The following is a 21,303-nucleotide window of genomic DNA, read 5'->3' as shown; positions in this document are numbered from 1 at the left end:
CATAGAGCTCAACTCTAGGTTAAAATAACCTATGAACTTAACATATACTTACTAAGGGGCCAATTTTAGCAGATTATTTTTCTAAATAATCCTCTCAGAGTTAAATCTACTTTCCCCCTTTAAGGACTCTAAACTACAAATTATTTTTAACTGACGTCATCTGAACAACCATAAAAGACAGTCACGGTCCTTTCTCCACCAGATGATTCCTGATAAATGAATTCAAATCATTGCTTAAAATTCGTCTCTTTTTAATTCCATAGAGGAGTTTCACATGTAAAATATAAGTCAATTAATATGTATTAATGTTTTGATAATACTAGAATCAAGTTATAAACTCACAAAAACGAAAGAACAGCTGCTCCCACGAATGCCTCAACCTGAAGTGAGATTCTGGCTTTACCAAAACAGAGGACAGGGACGGGAAAGGGGACGAGAGACCCGTGGGGGACGGACGCGTGGACCAGCCGTGTGGATAAGAACTAGAAGGAGGGACGCAGACATGGACAGGGGGAACCAAGAGCAGTTATGTAGGGGTGACCGACGCCCTGCACTGGAAAAAACCCTGCCGCCCCTGTTCTGGGCCAGATCGCTGTAGCCAAAGCGCTGTGGCCGGGTTGGGGTGTGAGGATAGCGGGTGGCGGATACTCGAGGGGACAAAAGGCGGGGCTTCAGAGGCCACACTTCGGTCCCCGGGGCCGAAACAGACTTTGGCCCCGCCGCCCCCACCTGCAGCACAGCCCCGAACCCGCGCGTCACTCCCAGCGGAAACGAGGCGCAGCCCGGGCTTCTGGCGAGGTGCGCGCCTCCCGGCCCCCGCTCCGCTTCGCAGCTCCCGGTCCGCTGCCCGCATCTCTCCGCCGAGCGGGGGCGGGGACAGAGCTGCACCTACCAGGATCTGCGACTCGAGCGGCGGTGCAGCCAGCGGAGTCAACATCCCAGCTCGGACGGCGCCCTGGGTCCACCGGCGCGAAGGGTCGGAGCGGAACCGGGAAGGCGGGAGGCGCCCCGCCGACTAGACAGCGCGTCGCAGGTCAGTGTGCGGCGCCGGCTGTGCGGGCTGCAGTTAGGAAAACTTTGGTTTGCGTGTCGGCTGCCGGGAGGAGGGCGCGGAGTGCGCAGCCCCGGCCCAGGGCCTCCGTGCGCCCCACCGGGTATACTTGGGCCCTGGGAGACGGCATCTCCTGCGCCCTGACACTGCGGAGCCCTGGAGCCCACCGAGGGCCGCCGGAGTGTCGGGTCCTTTCCAGAGACTGCCCCGCCGAGCCGGGCGCGCTCCGCGGAACCAACACTCGCGCCTCCCGCAGTCCCCGCCCGTTCTTGGCTGGGGCTCTGCGGCGGCGCGGGCTCGGACCCCGCGGGCGAGCGAGTTTCGCGTCCTTCTCGGCCTTGCAGCGATGGGGAGGTGATGAGGGCAGCCGGCGGCCACAGGATATCTGAGAGGATTCGGGCAGGGGCCTCGCGGGCGCGGGTCGGCGCCGCAGCGGGAACGGCGCGCGCTCGACTGCCAGAGCGCGCGGGTCGGAGGGGCGGACTTGGGCGCGTCTCCGCAGGTGCCTGCGGCCGCCTGGCTGTGGGAGGTGCGGGCCGGGCGCGGGGCGCGGGTTAGCTGGGGCTGCGGAGCCGTTTGCAGTCACTGTCTTCACAAATGCGAGTCACACAGGGGCCGGCAGCCGGGCCCCCGGAGCCTACTGGGGCCATACAGCTTTGGCACCAGGACCCCAGGCCCCTTGTCGGAGAACCGGGGTCCAGAGGTGCGCCTGCCCCCAGCAGAGGGTCAATGGCTTCTCCTCTCGGGCGTGCTATTTCCCAAAAGGAGGGCCGTGTCCCCCGGGCGGGCGGTGCGGGGACCGCTCTGCAGCGACTCTGGTCAGAACCCCTTCTCGTGGATGGCCATCGCCTCAGCCTGCCAGCTGTGCCCTGGCTCGGAGCAGAGGCGACGAAACGCGCACCCCGCCCCCATCGGTGTCCCGACGCTGTCGCCCCAGTCACCTTCCTGTGCCCTTCTCCGACAGCTCCTCGGGCTCGCTCCCTCCCCGCTCTCGGGAAAAACTGAGGCAACAACTCCGTTCCGGAGGCCGCGAGGACTGTGAAGACGCCTCCAGAATCCTCGGCAGCCTGGAAATCCCATCACCTTGGTTCCCTGAGACTTGGAGGTATAGGTTTGCATGTCTTTATGTGTGTGTGCTGGCAAGGCGGGGTTGGAGGGGTGCGGGTTCTGCAGAGGACTGTGGGGGTGCAGCTTCCCCAGGGCCCAGCACCACAAACCTGGGGTCGCCTGCAGTAAGTAGAAGTAACCAGCCCTTTGGGGGTACGCTTGGGAAAGACAGCAAACCTTACCAGCTTGGGTCGTTTCTAAATATTTCTTTTGAGCCCGGTGCCAGAGAACACTTTACCTGGGAAGTCATGACGTTCCCTGGGACAATCTCAGTGGCATCTTTTGTGCTGGCTTTGTCCCTTCCTTTACATAGGGAAGGAGACAGGTCTTTTGCTGGTGGCAAGCAGGCTTGCTTCGTTCCAGGTGCAGCTGGCCTCCACATCCTGGCCTGGGCCTCCCACTGCAAGTCTGGACTTTCTCAGACCTGTCTGGGAAGGGTAGGGCAGGAGATCTCCAATACGTTGGCTGCTGTAACTCAAGGCTGTACTCTTCTCTAGACCTGTGGGCTCTCTTTGCCCACTCTGAGGCAGGGCAGTTGTCTCTGCCCTTGGCTCCTGCAGCAGAGCTAAGCCTCAGATGCCCTGGAGGTGAAATGATTGGAGACAGTCTGATGGGGGAGCCTCGGGCAGGGACTGATAGCTAATAGGAAGTGGGACTGGGGGACGAGTTTGTCGCAGATTTTTTCCAAGTGTGCACAAGAAGCACCCCTTATGGGGAGTGGAGCCTGGGATCTAATTAGCAAGCTCTCCATGTTAGGCCCATAGTAGGTGGAAGACCTGTTGGTTATAGGCACCTTAGCCCCCATTCTCAGACCCCTTAGCCCAGAGCACTCACATTTAGTGATGCATGTTTAGAAACTGTCATGATTGAATTCCTAAGTGGCAAATATATAAGGATCTTATAAAATCCTCACAGTCATCGTCAGTAAAAATTATCCCCACTTTAGGAATGCGGAAACAGAGGCTCAGAGGAACAGCTTCTCCAGGGCTGGTAACCTGGCAGGAGACAGAGCCCCAGGCTTTGACACACTGCCTGCTGCCCCCTCTGAGCATGCTCTGGTCTCCTGCAGGCAGCACAAAGACAGAGTAACCTGGGGCAAAGGTGAGGGACTGGGTTTCCAGCTTGAAACTCATTTGTTAATTTCCACCACCACCGCCCCCCCCCATTCCCCCCCCCTTCCCCCCCCCCCCCCCCCCCCCCCCCCCCGCCCCTTGCTGCTCTTCCTCACCATGGCCAGATAAATATTAATAACTTTTAGAGAGGAAGCATAGATCCTGTTTGGAGGTGGACTAAGAGGCTCAAAGGAAAGTAAAATTTCTTCCTGAATGACAGGAAAACTAGGAGTGGCTTGGGGAGAAAAACGCCACAGGAAAGACCCAGCCTATTATCTCCACAATGGCTTCTAAGGCACCTTGGCCCCTCTGGTGGTGTCAAGTTGTGCGCGCTCAGTCACTTTGGTTGTGCCCGACTCTTTGTGACCCTATGGTCCATAACCCGCCAGGTTCCTCTGTCCGTGAGGATTCTCCAGGCAAGAACCCTTGGAGTGAGCTGCCATTCCCTCCTCCAGGGGATCTTCCTGACCCAGGGATCGAACCCCCACCCCGCGTCTCCTGCCTTACAAGCAGATTCTGTACCACTGAGCCACTGGAGAAGTCCATAGATATCACACAAATCAGGTACTCAAAACAGAACTCTACTTTCCTCTGTTTCCCCATTCCTAACGTGGGGATAAAGTGGGGGAAGCTGGTATCTAAGAAACAAGGAGACATAGGAGAAGGAACATGGGAACATCTATCAAGTCCTGGCGAGCAGGAGGGTAAGAGAAGTGACTCTGGGAGTTCTCTGACCTTTCCCCCCTCAGCCACATCAATGGGACAGACCTCAGCACAGAATGGGGCAGACCAGGTAAATGCCACAGCTCAACAGTCTTTGCAGGGCAGGCTGCGTCCTGTGTGCGTGAGTGCGTGTGTGTGTGCGAAAATGCACACACACAGGATTGCCCTGCGTAGAATCCACTCCTAACACTTTACAGATTATAATCAGTGAAACATGATTAACTGCACAAACACTGTGGGGATGTCTTCCTTAACAGGGAATTAAAAAACTAGACTCCAAATGGGAGAGATGTGTGGAACAAATTATTGGTATTTATGTAGCTCTGAATAGCTTTGATTTCCTTTAGTAGGAACTGACAGCTGGCTGACAGAAAACTCATCCAAGGAGAGAAAAGACATAAGTGAAGTATGAAATTTTGAATAACATTTTCAGGTAACTTTCTATTTCCATTTAGAGTGGGTGTCTGGAGGGGCGAATGTGGTTATGATTTGAATTGCTTCATTTATCTATAGAGATTTTTTAATAGGGCTCATAATTCTGAGATCCAATGCCTTTTACTTATTTTTCCTACCTCCCAGTACCCTGGTGTCAGGGCAGCGAGCTGGGAATTGCACCATGTAGCCTATAGACTCTCAGTTTCTTCCGTTTTCAGCATGTGGCTTCCAAGGCTGGAGCCTCCATGATCAGTCTGTTTAAAGAACAAATCTTCATTTCTTGCCTAGGAGAGTGGTCGTCTACTTGGGGTGGCGTAAAGTTCTGGGGGTCCAGTTGTTCTATCCAGCCATCCTGTCATGTTCAACCCTGTGCCTCATTGCCAATTTCTGTGTCATTTGGAACCTCCATGTCCTAAGCTTCCGGGGTCCTGCCAGTAAACTGGCTCCCTTCTCTCTGGGGCCATCTCCCTAGGGGGCTTCACGATGTAGCTTCTTCTATGTTAACGCAGTTAACCATGCCACCCCCACCTCTGCCTCCTCAGCATGTTTGAAATTGATCATCTGATATTACCCTCTTTCAGTTTTCTTTGTTCTTCAGAATAGATATCTTAAAAAAAAATAAACTGTAATTTTAGAAGGGCCTTGGGAGATGGAGACCATCCTGGTGACTCAGGTGGTGGAGAATATGCCTGCAATGCAGGAAACCTGGGTTCGATCACTGGGTTGGGAAGATCCCCTGGAGAAGATTGAGAGAGGCGGTAAAAGACTAGAGTAAATATGCCATGATGAATCATGAGCCTTGTTAAAGACAATTTAATTTTAAAATAAAAGCAATTTATCCAGCTGTTTAATAATTAATATCTTATATTACTCATATCTTTAATGCTGAAATTATTGTATTTGGAAATTATAAGGAAAATGCCCTTAAAGGGGTATCTTATTCCATAGTTCACTTATTAGGTTCCATTTATGTTTACAAACATTATTTACAGATTCTAGAAAAACAACATTTTAAATTTTTTATGTTATTTAAATAGCCTGTGAGTTAGAGACATGGTGGGCTTCCCCAGTGGCTTAGTTGGTAAAGAATCTGCCTGCAATACAGGAGACCTGGGTTAGATCCTTGGGTCGGGAAGATCCCCTGGAGAAGGAAATGGCAACCCACTCCAGTATTCTTGCCTGGAGAGTCCCTGTGGACAGAGGATCCTGGTGGGCTACAGTCCATGGGATTGCAAAGAGTCAGACACAACTGAGTGACATTTTCACTTTTTGCTTTAGAGACATGATAAAAATAAAAGATGGCTAAATTCTGAGATAAAAACTTTAAAAAGAAGAACACAGTGAGTAGGAAGGCACACAGGAAAGTCTCTTTCCAGATGTTGTCTGATTTCATCACCAGCCCCCAGGGGATGAATGTTTTATGATTGTCTTCCACCAACGGGGAACCTAAGACTCTGAGAGGCTGAGATATTTGACCAGGGCACACAGCTAGAAACTAGGAGAGTCAGGGTGGAAGTCTGGGTCTACCTGACCTTCAGATTTTCTCCAGTTGAACAATCTATTTGGAAGGTGTAACTGAACTGGGGGATCATTTATAAGCTAGATTATAACAGAGCCTGACTCAATGTGAATACTGTACTCGAACTAGCTGCCCTCGGTGAGGATGTTTCAAAGGAAGAGACGTGAGGCAGGAACATTTCTGAACTAGGATCACTGTAGGCTAGAGAAGTGGTCTTCATCCCAGGTGGGGCTTCACCTCTGCGAAAAGTAAATTAGTCAAACTTTAATATCAGCATTTTTGATGTGCAAATGGATGAGGTGAGAGAAGAGAACAGACTGAAAGAAGGTGAAGGCATGAAGACAAGGGGATTATTCCAATAAAGTGCTGATTACAAGATGAGAAACTAGGAAACAAAATATATATATACACATGGAGAATAAAGTATGTGGTGACATTTTTTTCTGAAAAATTTAATGTTTAAACAATTTCAAAATTTCTCTATCAAGTGTAAGCAGTTTAAAAAGTGAGCATCTGACATTTAAAATGGATAACCAAAAGGACCTACTGTGCAGCACAAGGAACTCTGCTCAGTGTTATGTGGTAGCCTGGATGGGAGAGGGGTTTGGGGGAGAATGGATACGTGTATATGTATGGCCGAGTCCTTTCTCATTGTTCACCTGGAACTATCACAACATTATTAGTCGGCAATACAAAATACCCCAATACAAAATTAAGAATTTTTTTTTAAAGTGATCAGTCCAGTAGCTTCAGTTCAGTTCAGCTCAGTCACTCAGTCGTGTCCCACTCTTCGAGACCCCGTGAATCACAGCACGCCAGGCCTCCCTGTCCATCACCAACTCCGGGAGTTCACTCAGACTCAGGTCCATCGAGTCAGTGATGCCATCCAGCCATCTCATCCTCTGTCGTCTCCTTCTCCTCCTGCCCCCAATCCCTCCCAGCATCAGAGTCTTTTCCAATGAGTCAACTCTTTGCATGAGGTGGCCAAAGTACTGGAGTTTCAGCTTTAGCATCATTCCTTCCAAAGAACACCCAGGACTGGTCTCCTTTAGAATGGACTGGTTGGATCTCCTTGCAGTCCAAGGGACTCTCAAGAGTCTTCTCCAACACCACAGTTCAAAAGCATCAATTCTTCGGCGCTCAGCTTTCTTCACAGTCCAACTCTCACATCCATACATGACTACTGGAAAAATCATAGCCTTGACTAGATGGACCTTTGTTGGCAAAGTAATGTCTCTGCTTTAATGGCAACCCACTGCAGTACTCTTGCCTGGAAAATCCCATGGATGGAGGAGCCTGGTAAGCTGCAGTCCATGGGGTCTCGAAGAGTTGGACATGGCTGAGTGACTTCACTTTCACTTTTCACTTTCATGCATTGGAGAAGGAAATGGCAACCCACTCCAGTGTTCTTGCCTGGAGAATCCCAGGGACGGCGGGGCCTGGTGGGCTGCCGTCTATGGGGTCACACAGAGTCGGACACAACTGAAGCGACTTAGCAGCAGCAGCAGGTTGGTCATAACCTTCCTTCCAAGGAGTAAGCATCTTTTAGTTTCATGGCTGAAGTCACCATCTGCAGTGATTTTGGAGCCCAAAAAAATAAAGTCTAACACTGTTTCCACTGTTTCCCCATCTATTTCCTATGAAGTGATGGGACCAGATGCCATGATCTTCATTTTCTGAATGTTGAGCTGTAAGCCAACGTTTTCACTCTCCTCTTTCACTTTCATCAAGAGACTTTTTAGTTCCTCTTCACTTTCTGCCTAATAAGGGTGGTGTCATCTGCATATCTGAGGTTATTGATATTTCTCCCAGCAACCTTGATTCCAGCTTGTGCTTCTTCCAGCCCAGCGTTTCTTATGATGTACTCTGCATATAAGTTAAGCAGGGTGACAATATACAGCCTTGATGTACTCCTTTTCCTATCTGGAACCAGTCTGTTGTTCCATGTCCAGTTCTAACTGTTGCTTCCTGACCTGCATATAGGTTTCTCAAGAGGCATGTCAGGTGGTCTGGTATTCCCATCTCTTGAAGAATTTTCCACAGTTTATTGTGATCCACACAGTCAAGGGCTTTGGCATAGTCAATAAAGCAGAAATAGATGTTTTTCTGGAACTCTCTTGCTTTTTCGATGATCCAGTAGCTTAGAAGTCTTTATAATGAGCAAGTTAAGCCTTGTTGTTCTGACAGCCGGCAGTACTCAGGGGCGGGGTCTGCCTACAGCCGCATGGTGGACATCCTTGCTAGCTGCAGCCAGCTAGTGGTGCCACTTCCCAGCTTCTCTGAAGCACTGGAGCTCACAGCATCTTCTCTTTCCACGGGACCACTGCGGAACCACTGCCCGGCTTAGCCATCCCAGCCAGCTCCCCTTCTTCTCCCAGTGAGAGGGAAACTTTCCCTGTGGGAGGGAAAGTTATGGCAGGAAGTGGCCAGGTTTAGCACTGTGAAGAAAGGTCTGTACATGAGGATAGGTGAAAAAATTTGAATGTTGTTCCAAAAGATTTCTTTTAAAACTTAAAAAAAAAAAAAAAGTGCTTTGGCTCCAATAGTAGAAACTATATTTAATACTGAAATCTGGTATCTGGCAACTGGTTCTCATTTGAATATCTCTCTCAAATGCTACTTTTGGTCAGAGGTGTTTTTACATGATTGATACTATTACCTCTTCTTGAATGACAGTTACAGAGTAGTTTTTATATTTTAGATTATGTTCCAGCTCATTTCTATAAGTCTCTTTGCTTTATTAAACCCATTTGTATATGAAAAACGCTAAAAGAAGGGTTTTTTTGTGATCACTGTCTCATGTGAGCTCTTTTCAGATGTTTCACATTCTGAATAGACCTCTGATTTGGGCCTCAATCTGTCAGCCAACCATAAATTCCTAGGTTGCAGGTACGTCTGGCTGTGGAATAGCTCTTTTAGAAGGTTGCACAGAGGACTAAAATAATATATTTTATGTATTACTTTCATTGTATTTATAGTTGTTCTATATATATTGAGTAGTTGTTCTTTGCTTAACATCATTAATGAAACTGAAGTGGAAATGAATAAGTATATCCTTTTGAATACTGCTTATAGAAGCTGACTAGTTGAAAGTCTAGGCGTAAATACTATTGAAAACACCACAAAAAGTGATTTATGTTGTGAAAACTGAGACCTAATATGGCTCTTTATAAATTTTAATTATAAGACATTCTTACATAAATATTATGTTCTTTTTTGTATATATGTCCCATTTTACAATAGAGAATAGTAGTGTTGTATAGAGGAGTATATGAAGTATATACTATTTGAAGAATAAAAATAAAACGGATACCTATATACACACCATCCAGGTTGAGAGACAGAACATCACGTGAATCTTAAAAACCTCTCTGTGTCCCTCCCAAAGTGTGTTATTCTCCTGATCCCCACCAAGAGGTCACGTGGTCTTGACTTTTGTGTAGATCATTCCCTTTGCTTCTTTTTTCCCCAGTTTCCCACTTGTATATAATCCTTAAGTAGACCATTAATTTTTTGGTAAACTGGGTAGCAAGCACAAATTAGTTGAATAAAGGAAGATCAGTATTGCCAAAATATGGCAAAAGTTCTCAGGAGAAGATAAGTTGAACAATCTCTGGATCTCAGTTCAGCTCAGCATCCCTGAGTGTTTACGAGAGCCCTTCTGGGCAAGGTCTTGAGTGAATCCTGGGAAACATGGATTTACCATGACAGGGCCTCTGGCAGGCTACAGTGTCGACCAGATACTGGATATCCAAAGGCAGTGGGTTTTGAGTCTCCTCCTAAGCTCAGGGCTTTCTGGTGGCTCACACAGTAAAGAATCTGCCTGTGGTGCAGGAGACCCAGGTTTGATCCCTGGGTCAGGAAGATCCCCTAGAGAAGGGAATGGCTACCCACTCCAGTATTGTTGCTTGGAGAATTCCATGGACAGGGGAGCCTGGCAGGCTATAGTCCATAGGGTCTCAAAGAGTCGGACATGACTGAGCAACTAACACACACACACACACACACACACACACACACACACACCATGACTTATCCCCAGATCTCAGAGCAGGTCAAAGCAGAACATTTGAGCAGGGCTGAAATGAGTGTCATTGGTTGCCCCAGAAAGCAGAGGATGGAGGGGAGAGCAGAGATACGGTGAGGAAAAAGCAAGCCGGTTAAAGAACTGAGGTCAGGCTCACCTGGGCATTTGGTCCTCAGTTAACAAGATGGTAAAATGGCAGCATAGTCTCAAAGAGGATGCCTGTGCACATTCATTATCCTGGCATCTCACCATCTTCCTGGGGATTATTGTTGCTTCTCTGATGATCTCCAGATCTCGTTTCTTCTTTCTTGTTCCACCATTTCATCTTGATAGATGGTATTCTTCAGTAGATTCTTGAAAGTGAATTGGGATTCAATTGAAAGTGATTTCCAATTATTGACTAATGGTTTAGCTAGTAGAGAATTCTAACCTGGGAATCATTTATCCTTCAGATTAAAAAAAAAAAGATATCCCTCTTTTGTCTCTCATTATTGTTGTTGATATATCTGAATCCATTGTAATTCTTGATCCTCTACTAGGTGACTTATCCATTCCACTCCCCTTACTTGCCTCCAAACTTGTGGCATCTTCCCTTTTCTCAGTGTTCTGGAAATTTATAACCATGTGCCATGGTCAGCATCTGTCTTCATCCACTGTGCTGTGTTCTAATTGAGCCCTTTCAATTCAAGAACTTGAGTCCCTCACATCTAGAAAATTTTCTTGATCTTATTCATCATTTCCTCTCCTGCTCACCCATTCCTCCACCCCCACTATTTTCTCTAGCAGGAACTTCTGTTGGATCACAGATTTCCTGATCTAGTCCTCTAATTTTCTCGTTTTTTTTTCTTTCTATTCTTTTTGCTTGACTGTGTTAGAGATTTTATCAGCATTATTATTCAACCCTTCTATTGACTTTTGCAGTTTGTATCATGTTTTTATCTTTTGAGAGCTTTTTATGGTCTCTGAAAATTCTTTTTAATAGACTCATATCCTTGTTTCTTGGTTACAGTATCTTCTTATCCATTAGAGGATAATGAGTTTTGGAAGCTTTCATTATCTGGACTTCTCCAGGTTACATTTTCTATTTGTTCTGGGCTCTACCTTGAATATAAGAGGCTTTTTTGTTTGCATGCTCATGATTAAAGGGCTTGGGTTAAAAAGCTAATGTGAAGCTTTGAGCACACGTGGGACGTTTATACCCCTCTGTGGGATGATTTGAGTGGCATGTTGAGGAATCCCTGTGATCAGTACTGTAGGTATTTTCTCCTTAGTAGGTCCCATTCTTGAGAGAAGCCTATTCTGTTTTCTTCTGAAGAATAAAGATATGGCTGCCGTCCTTCTTGAAGCTGAGTAGGGGGCGATGCTGTGAGTCCTTTCATACTGATGGTCAGTAAGCATACCATCATTGTTGTGGCGCAGTGGTAAAGAATCTGCTTGCAGTGCAGGAGATGTGGGTTTGCAAGGGTTCTGTACCTGAATTGGGAAGATGGAGCAACTTAACTTTCACTTTTCACTTTCATGCATTGGAGAAGGAAATGGCAACCCACTCCAGTATTCTTGCCTGGAGAATCCTAGGGATGGCAGAGCCTGGTGGGCTGCCGTCTATGGGGTCACACAGAGTCGGACACGACTGAAGCGACTTAGCAGCAGCAGCAGTAGCAGCTTGGAGAAGGAAATGGCAACCTGTTCCAGTATTCTTGCCTGAGAAATCCCATGGACAGAGAAGCCTGGCAGGCCACACTCCATGAGGTCATAGAAGAGTTGGACATGACTTAGTGACTAAACAAGAAGCATACAGTCACTTATTCTCCTGTTTTCTTGTCCTCAGATATACCCAGTGTCTCTCAGTCCAGAGATTCTCTGTTCCACCATTTGTGGAGAATAAACTGGACATCTTTTGAGGTGGGAGATGACAGTCTTCTGTCTCCCTGGCTTGGAGTGGCGAAGTGTTTCTCAAACTTTACTGTGCATGCAAGTCACCTGGGGATCTAGCTGAACCATAGGCTCTGATTCAGTAGGTCTGGGGTCGGAGCCTGAGATTTTGCACATTTAACAAGTTTCAGGTGGTGCTGCTGCTGGTGGCCCAACGTAGGCCCACCACACTTCTCGGAGCAAGTCCCAGGGATCTAACTGCCTCTCTCACGTCCTTCTCCTAACCCTCTAGGAGGGCTGTACTCTCCACTTGCTCACTAGCTAGTTCTAGAGCCTCCAACTGCTGCCTCTTTCGAGGATTCTGTGGTGTACGTGGGGTAGTCTCAACTCTGCTACGATGACTCGAGGCACAGCCTTTTCAGGTTGGCTGAGTCAGTTACCACTGGCTCGTTTGCTTTCTGGCTTCCAAAATGCTGCTGTCATCTTCTGTCCTTTGCCCGCTATCGTTGTGAGTTTATGTCTTTCTGGAAAAAAAAATCTTTACTTTCAGGGGGTTTCAGGCAGGGTTAAAAATTAGCTGTGTTTGTTCTCCCGTATCACCCTAAACATAATCATCTGCTAAAGTATTTTCCTAAAGTTGATTATGGTATTGGTATAAAGCCTGATCTGTGATTAAATAACTGTGCTAAATAAAGTCTTCATGTCTTTGCACAGGAGTGGTCTCTACTTCTCTGTTCCCCCTTTTTCTGCCTGCCAAACTCTTTCACAGTCATCAAGGCTTAGCTCAAATGACTGGTCTCTGTGAAGCCCCCATTCCATCCTCACACTATTAAAGTCTGTGTGTGCTCATGATTTTAACCCATAACCAGCTGCTTATTCCAAACAGCTATATAAGCTCCTCAGGGCTGGGGCCTGTACCATTATAGCTCAGAGCCCATCACAGTATTAAGAGTTTATAGCTGTTTATCACTGAATTAATTTCTGTATACATGTCGATCCCTTTTTTCTTCACTTTCTTTCTGCTCTCTTCATCTCTTCTTTCTTTTAAGAAGTCATATTTATTATCTATTCTACTATCCAATAGAAATTCATGTCCAATATTCTTAATCTTAAAAGTAAATGACTAAAATAAATAACCCTTCTCAATTTATCAAAGCTACCAAGTTAAATGAAATAGACTTAAATATTACATAAACTTTTATTTGCTTTTTATCCCTAGCTCCAAGGACTGTTATAAAACTAACATTTCCTTGGCTCTCGATAAAGATATAATTCTTACCACCTAATGAAATTATCTGTTGAGTGAGTTTGAATCTAAATGATTTAAATAAATTAAACATAAATCATTTTCCATTTTAATGATAACAATAAAATGTTTATGAAGTCTACATGTCTTCATTTGTTTTTAGCTTAGAAAACGCCTTTGGAGCAGCTGTCAAAATTCAACCCAATAGCACATTGCTAACCCTGTAACCTCGGAGAATGCAATGGCACCCCACTCCAGTACTCTTGCCTGGCAAATCCCATGGACGGAGGAGCCTGGTAGGCTGCAGTCCATGGGGTCACGGAGAGTCGGACACGACTCAGCGGCTTCACTTTCACTTTTCACTTTCATGCATTGGAGAAGGAAATGGCAACCCACTCCAGTGTTCTTGCCTGGAGAATCCCAGGGACAGGAGAGCCTGGTGGGCTGCCGTCTCTGGGGTCACACAGAGTCGGACACGACTAAAGCGACGCAGCAGCAGCAGCAGCAGCAACCCTGTAACCTAGTTAGTATATGATTTAAATAATGGAATCAAGAAAAATGCATAATCACATGCTCATCATTCCTATCTCAGTGTCAGACACATCAGTTCTTTTAACATCTTGTAGTCCAGATATTTTTCATCCTTTAAAAGAAACATCAAAATGCCCCTGAAATTGGAAATCTAGATCTTAATTATATTATTTAATTGAAAAGCATGTTTAAGTAATTTAATACTAAGAAGTATTTTATATTAAGCTATCATAAACATGCTCTATTTTAGTTGATTCAGTTGCAGTTACACAGAAATTTGGCTTTTTTGCTTAAATTTGCATTCTAATATTATTTTTAAAATATTTTTTCCAAGTAGAAAATAAGATGATGATTATTTAGTTAATGTGGGATTTAGAGAAATATCAGGCTAGTGTTATGTCATAAATATTCAAGGAAGATTTTAAAAGTAAATTTTAGTTTGAATGCCCTAAAGGTTGTTACTATTCTAAAATTATTTTTAATTTTGCAGTTCACTATTTTGCTCTGTATTTATTAAAGAACAATCTTATTTATGTCTTCTTTCTCTAGACATATTTCAGAAATTGTGACTAACAACATGAATATAAATTGGGACATTGATTCCAACTAATCTTTTGTTCTTCATCTTCTTTGATAACCAGGTATTGATTCTGACTTTTGAAGATGGATGAATGTGTAGAAATTTCCAGTGATGGAAATTCCCTAATTAAAGCGGTCCATCAGAGCCGGCTTCGCCTTACAAGACTCTTGTTGGAAGGCGGCGCTTACATCAATGAGAGCAATGACCGTGGGGAAACACCTTTAATGATTGCTTGTAAGACCAAACATGTTGATCACCAGAGTGTCAGTAAAGCCAAAATGGTTAAATACCTGTTAGAAAACAATGCTGATCCCAACATACAGGACAAATCTGGGAAAACTGCCTTAATGCATGCTTGCTTAGAAAAAGCTGGTCCTGAAGTTGTTTCGTTGCTCCTAAAGAGCGGGGCTGACCTCAGCTTGCAAGATCATTCTAGTTCCTCGGCCCTGGTTTATGCTATAAATTCAGAAGATAGAGAGACCCTGAAAGTTCTCCTTAGTGCTTGCAAGGCAAAGGGGAAAGAGGTCATTATCATAACAACAGCAAAATCGCCCTCTGGCAGGCACACCACCAAACAGTACTTAAATATGCCTCCTGGGGGTATGGATGGGTGTCATACTCCAGCCACCTGTGCCACTCCTTCAGAAATAGACTTAAAAACAGCCTCACCACCACTTTCACATTCTTCTGAAACTGAAACGACACTTTTTGGCTTTAAAGATCTGGAGCCTGCAGGAAGCAGTGATGATACTGGGGATCGAGGCTCCCCTGTGAGGAAGCCTGGTCTGACCCCTAATGGGCCCAAGCTCCCTCAGGCTCCTCACTGGATCAGGAGTCCTCCCTTATTAATGCACAGAGTGGCCTCCTTACAAGAGGAGCTTCAGGATATTACTCCAGAGGAAGAATTATCTTACAAAGCCAACCGGCTGGCACTTTCCAAGCGATTCATTACTAGGCACCAAAGTATTGATGTAAAAGACACTGCGCATTTGCTAAGAGCCTTCGATCAGGCCAGCTCAAGAAAGATGTCATTTGACGAAGTAAATCATCAATCATTTTTTTCAGAAGGAAATCAGCAATGCATTGACATCCCAGTGGATCAGGAGCCAGACTCTAACCAGACAATATTTGCTTCCACCCTAAGAAGTATAGTTCAAAAAAGAAACTCAGGAGCAAATCACTACAGCTCTGATTCCCAGCTCTCAGCTGGTCTTACCCCTGCAGCTTCAGACGATGGCAAAGCATTTATAGGAAAAAAAAAGATTCTCTCGCCATCTTCTTCCTTGTTATCAGGGTCCAAAGAATTGTTGGAGAATATCCCCCCAGGTCCCCTGAGCAGGAGAACTCATGCCCGTTTAGAAAGGCGTGGTTCAGGAGCTTTCCCTTTAGATCACAACAGTACACAAACCAGACCAGGATTCCTTCCACCCTTAAATGTGAACCCTCACCCTCCCATATCAGATATCAATGTCAGCAACAAGATTTCCAGCCTTCTTTCTTGTGGTCAAAAAGTGCTTATGCCAACAGTTCCTATTTTCCCCAAAGAATTCAAAAGTAAAAAGATGTTGTTAAGGAGACAATCATTGCAAACAGAACAAATTAAGCAGTTAGTTAATTTTTAAGACATGGCTAGAAAGTACATTTTTTTTCACGTTTTATCAGAGAAATACGGAACTAGAAGATTCAAATGTTCATCCTTTTAAAACTTCTAATTGGATAGTTCATAATAGTTAGGGGTTATCAAAAGTACTGTGTACCATCATACTATGCATTGTAGATATACAAATAATAGATAATTTTTGAAAAGAGATTCTCTCAAATAAAATTAAACCGATTTTTTTTAAACCTTCCATATTTAACAAACTTTATGTGGTCCAAGTTTTTAATTTAAACAAAAATAAGCAAACAAGGTTACATATGTTGGAGATAACTTTAAAGTTTTCAATTTTGCCAAAATTTTATTAGGAAGCATTGTGTTCAAATCAGTAATTTTTAAAAAAGCATTTCAAGATTGTAATTTGCCATGATGCCAACATCGTAAAAGAAAACATTAACAGTTATAAAGTGTTCTATGATCAATAAGCCTAAGCTACAAAGAAAGAATGAACTAATTCTTGAAAAATCTTGACTCCAGGTAGGTGACAATCTAATTAATATTTTTAATGGTCAACCAATATAGTAGACAAGGCAGCTAATATGTGTTGTCAGCTTAATCAGTGTCAAAATGGTTTATAGCTTATAAAACTCAGATCTGCTGAGTTTTATAAGCTGGTTATAATCTATGCCAAATGTTTGTGTGCTATTTTTTGCTTTGCCTTTTTTTTTTTAATAGGATCTTTTCTGCTTTTTATTCTATTTCCCAAGAGCAAACGCAGTAAGACTAAAGCAAGAATAGAATACTTTTAAAATACATAAAATATTAGAGGCAGTGAAAAGAAATTATAACAACAAAAATGTTAGTTTGTTGCTTGACGTTGTGACAGTTTACTGAAATTTCTTCCAGATACTAAGCTTCTGCAGTATTGAATTTATAGGATTATTAGTCCAAGGAACATTTCTGTTCATTTGCTGTTGACAGAACCTTTTTTCTTATTTTATATTATGGGCATTTTCAGTCACACAAAAGTAGAGAGAATAGTTCAATGAGCCTTCATATATACAGTGTAATAGAGTATTGATTTTTTAAAACATGAAGGCATTTTGGAATAATATTAACTCTTTAGTCTGTAAACTCAATGTGGATCCAGATTTTTTTTTTAATCCTCATATGATGTCCTTCTTTATCTATCTTTATGACATTTCTTTTAAAGTGTATTTTGTCTGAAACGAGTATTGCTACCTCCAATTTCTTGTCATCTCCGTTTGCAAGAAATATCTTTTTCCATCCCCTTACTTTAAATTTATGTGTGTCCTTCGCCCCAGGCTGGTCATTTGCAGGCAGCATATTGTAGGCTCTTGTTTTCTTATCCTATCAACCACTCTGCATCTTTCAATTGGAGCATTTAATCCATTGACATTTAAGGGAATTACTGATAGGTATGTATTTATTGCCTTTGTAAACCTTGTTTTCCAGTAACTTTTTGTTTCTTCTTTGTTCCTTTTTTTTTAATTTTTGTTTTTCCTTTTGTAGTTTGATGAGTTTCATTTCTGTGTGCTTATGTTCTCTTCTTTTTGGTTTTTGTGAGTCTGTTGAATGTTTTTGATATATGGTTGCCCTGTTTTTCAAGTGTGTTAATCCACTACAATATCTGCTTGCAGTTCAGTTACCTATTACCATACCTTAGTGCAGTGCAGTGCAGTTCAGTGTGTGCATGCTGAGTCACGTCCAGCTTTTGCCATCCCAGGGACTGTAGCCTACCAGACTCCTCTGTCCATGGAATTTTCCAGGCAAGACTACTAGAGTGGGTTTTTGCCTTTTTTTTTTTTTAATGTTATTTTATGGAATTCTCTCTCTGTATCTTTTCATCCCTGTTATTGTTTTTTGAAGCTTAGTCATCGATTCCCAATGACAAGATAATACAACTGTTAAAAGCATTTCTTGTGTTCTTGTATCAAACTATTCTTCTCTTTCTAAAGACAACTAAAAAAAAAAGTTTGGGATTTATCACAAGAGAAACTAAATGCTTGCTTTGTTGTAAAAAAGAAAAACTGATTATTAGATTATATTAGGTTAGCTAAAATAAAGAAAGCCAGTAGAAATTTAATTACAAAATGTAGTAAGTATTCGGTCAATATTAAAGAATATCTTTTTATTTCTGAGATATAATTATTAGATATTTATATAATTAGAATAATAAGGGTAATTTCCTTAGTGTGACATTCCAATCATCTAGTATTTAGGACCTGTGAATAATTTCTAACAAATGAATGTGATACTACTATCATAAAATATTATGGATATATTAGCTATATGATTTCAAAATATGGTGTCTATACAGAGTCCTTATTTCAAGTTAGCAGTTTTACAACAAAGAGTAAATCAAACTATACAGAACCTAAATGTATTAATTTGAGGTCCTAGCAATTGACACGATGCTTTTCTTCATAACTTGATATAAGCAAGTTGTATAACATAGTAATTAATTTCTTGTGGCTTTTATTTGAAAAATAGATGGAAACTGGAAGTTTTCCATTTAATGTTTTGAAAAACATTAATATTAATTGCATTAAAAGAATTTTTTGATTCAGAACTTAGAATCGTGCCTGATGTTTATAGGTAACTCAACCCTTTTTGGAAGTTTTAATACTGAGAAAAGTTCTTGGCTTTAAGTTGTAAGGATACAGTTTGAAAGAATATGTAGTTCGATTAGTTCATAAACAATGATATCAATAAAGATTTAAATGTCATTTTGAGTATCAGTGCTATTTTTTACTTTTCAGTATTTAGTACACATGCTGCTGCTGCTAAGTCGCTTCAGTCGTGTCCAACTCTGTGTGACCCCAGAGACGGCAGCCCACCAGGCTCCCCCTGTCCCTGGGATTCTCCAGGCAAGAACACTGGAGTGCGTTGCCATTTCCTTCTCCAATGCATGGAAGTGAAAAGTGAAAGTGAAGTCGCTCAGTCGTGTCCAACTCTTAGCGACCCCATGGAACCAGGCTCCTCCATCCATGGGATTTTCCAGGCAACGGTACTGGAGTGGGGTGCCATTGCCTTCTCCTTGAGATTAGACAGTTGACCTTAAATACTGAAAGGACTGATGACTGACTTGGTCCAAATCCTCCAGATTAAGAAAAACAACTAAAGCCAGAAAATTGAAGTTACAAAAATATTTCAAATATTTTACCTATCCTAGGAAGATAACAATAACTTTTGGAAATAGGCTGAGGATAGATGTTAATCAAAGATTTAACAAAAGAGATTCCTTTGATTGACTGACCACCAAAGTCTTATCAACTTTGAAGAGTTTTTGAGAAAGGCTTTACTTATTGACAATTCTAGATTCATTGGGACAAGTTGAAAACTAATGATTGAAATTACGTTTTTGAATTTCAGTCATCCATGCAACTTCTTAGCTTTATTTTCATGTTTATTCAGTGTTAGCTTTAGTGGCATAAATATAAATTTTGATTGTCAGGCAACACATTTCAAAAAGGCTCTTCTCAATTTCTTAAAAAAAAAAAATTCTATATTATCCCTACAGCTTTGGGTCCTATAAATATGAGGAATCTGACATCCAAGGGAAGAACAATTCCACCAAGGGATTCAATCACAGTCCACCGAAATGGAAACCGTGATAACCATCTGATCATTCCAGGTTCCTTCACAGGAGAAAAAGTTTTCGTGACACTGGTTGGAATAAATACGGGTAGAATTTGAGGAATTCACTGGAGACCCCCTTGCATTATCATAGCCAGTGGTAAATGTAGGTTATCCCAGTTCCACACAAATGGAGCATCGAGGTATCAGAATTCTCAAGAATGAAGAGATGGGGGTACACCACCAGGTACATTCTAGGCTGTTCCTGCCCGCAGCTGTTAGAAGGGGCAGTCTAAGGTGTCATATCGTCCCATGGTTCCCTTACTCCCCGACAGTAAGCTGGATGAAGGACGGACAAGTGACCCAAAGGAACAAAGGCACAAACTGGGATGAGCCAATGGGAGCTCTCTCTCAGTAATCTGAATTTGTCTTGTGGTGCACTGGAGTTTGTGACCTCCCACTGCCGAGGACCTCGTCTTAGTTGCTTAGGACAGTGGTCTTAGTTTTTGCCCTTCCTGCCGCCTAGGTGTTCAACATTTCTCTGAATTTTCTGGATATTTCTCTTATGGTAAGTTCTTCCCTAGCCTCAGTTATTTGAGTTAATTTGAGTAGGATCCTATTAATACATCCAAAGTGTTTCAGAACAAGACAGTACCTAAAGCAGTATCAGTTGGATCAAAATGGAAAATACGATCCAGAAAGAAGATAATCATTATCAAAACAAGGACTTCATGGCTCATGCCAAGAGAGTTATAAGGCAGCTTTGACACCTAAGGCTTCAGCTTTGAAGAGTGTATCAGGAGACAGTATCTTTATCAGTGATCATAGCATGTCACAGAGGTTCTTTAGTACAATGCCTAGTGTATAGTACACACTTCAGATTTTTACTGCTTCTTATGATAAATATAAGGATAAGGGTAGTTTTTGTAAGGATAAAAGGATAAGGATAGTTTTTAAAAACTAGAAAACATTTGATAAGTTGGTAAGACAATGGTTATAATTATTCTCTAAGTCGCTTCAGTCGTGTCCAACTCTGTGCAACCCCATAGATGGCAGCCCACCAGGCTCCCCTGTCCCTGGGATTCTCCAGGCAAGAACACTGGAGTGGGTTGCCATTTCCTTCTCCAATGCATGAAAGTGAAAAGTGAAAGTAAAGTCACTCAGTCGTGTCCGACTGTTCGCAACCCCATGGACTGCAGCCCACCAGGCTCCTCTGTCCATGGGACTTTCCAGGCAAGAGTACTGGAGTGGGTTGCCATTGCCTTCTCCATCTCTTTCCCCTACAAAGTTACAAATGGGTCATTATTTTATACAGCCTTTTAACTAAAAAACAACTTCAACATACTTCTGTACTGTTTGAATCTTAAAATTGCTTGTGTATATATTTTTCAATTTAAAGGCTAATAGGAAATTCCCTGATTGTCTGGTGATTAGGACTTTTGAGCTTTCACTGCCAACGGCCCAGTTCAATCCCTGGTTGGGGAACTAAGATTCCACAAACTGAGGTGCAGCCAAGAAATAAAAAAGACTAATAAAACTATTTTTCAAGGATTGAATATGTTTAGACACAAAATACATTTAAATTAGAGATACCAAGGGAACATTTCATGCAAAGATGGGCTCAATAAAGGACAGAAATGGTATGGACCTAACAGAAGCAGAAGATATTAAGAAGAGGTGGCAAGAATACACAGAAGAACTATACAAAAAAGATCCTCATGACCCAGATAACCACAATGGTGTGATCACTCACCTAGAGCCAGATATCCTGGAAAGTGAAGTCAAGTGTGCCTTAGGAAGCATCACTACGAACAAAGCTAGAAGAGATGATGGAATTCTAGTTGAGCTATTTCAAATCCTAAAAGATGATGCTGTGAAAGTGCTGCACTCAATATGCCAGCAA

General features: G+C 43.2%; 1 protein-coding gene across 2 annotated transcripts; it reads left to right on the top strand.

Annotated features, from left to right (window-relative positions):
- Window positions 1–634: 634 nt before the first annotated feature.
- Window positions 635–18,520, top strand: ANKRD34B (ankyrin repeat domain 34B). 2 transcript variants are annotated; one of them, XM_070793978.1, is made up of 4 exons: window positions 635–1,033; window positions 2,016–2,156; window positions 4,344–4,426; window positions 14,265–18,520. In XM_070793978.1, the coding sequence occupies exon 4, from the start codon at window positions 14,287–14,289 to the stop codon at window positions 15,823–15,825; it is 1,539 nt and encodes a 512-aa protein (XP_070650079.1). In that variant the 5' UTR covers window positions 635–1,033; window positions 2,016–2,156; window positions 4,344–4,426; window positions 14,265–14,286; the 3' UTR covers window positions 15,826–18,520. The 2 variants fall into 2 exon arrangements, with proteins under 2 accessions (XP_070650079.1, XP_019819247.2); XM_019963688.2 differs by having other exon boundaries at window positions 4,341–4,426.
- The last annotated feature ends 2,783 nt before the right edge of the window (window positions 18,521–21,303 follow it).

This window comes from Bos indicus, chromosome 7 (genome assembly GCF_029378745.1).
Source record: "Bos indicus isolate NIAB-ARS_2022 breed Sahiwal x Tharparkar chromosome 7, NIAB-ARS_B.indTharparkar_mat_pri_1.0, whole genome shotgun sequence".
In the NCBI taxonomy this organism is placed as follows: Eukaryota; Metazoa; Chordata; class Mammalia; order Artiodactyla; family Bovidae; genus Bos; species Bos indicus.
This window is presented reverse-complemented; position numbering and strand designations above follow the sequence as displayed.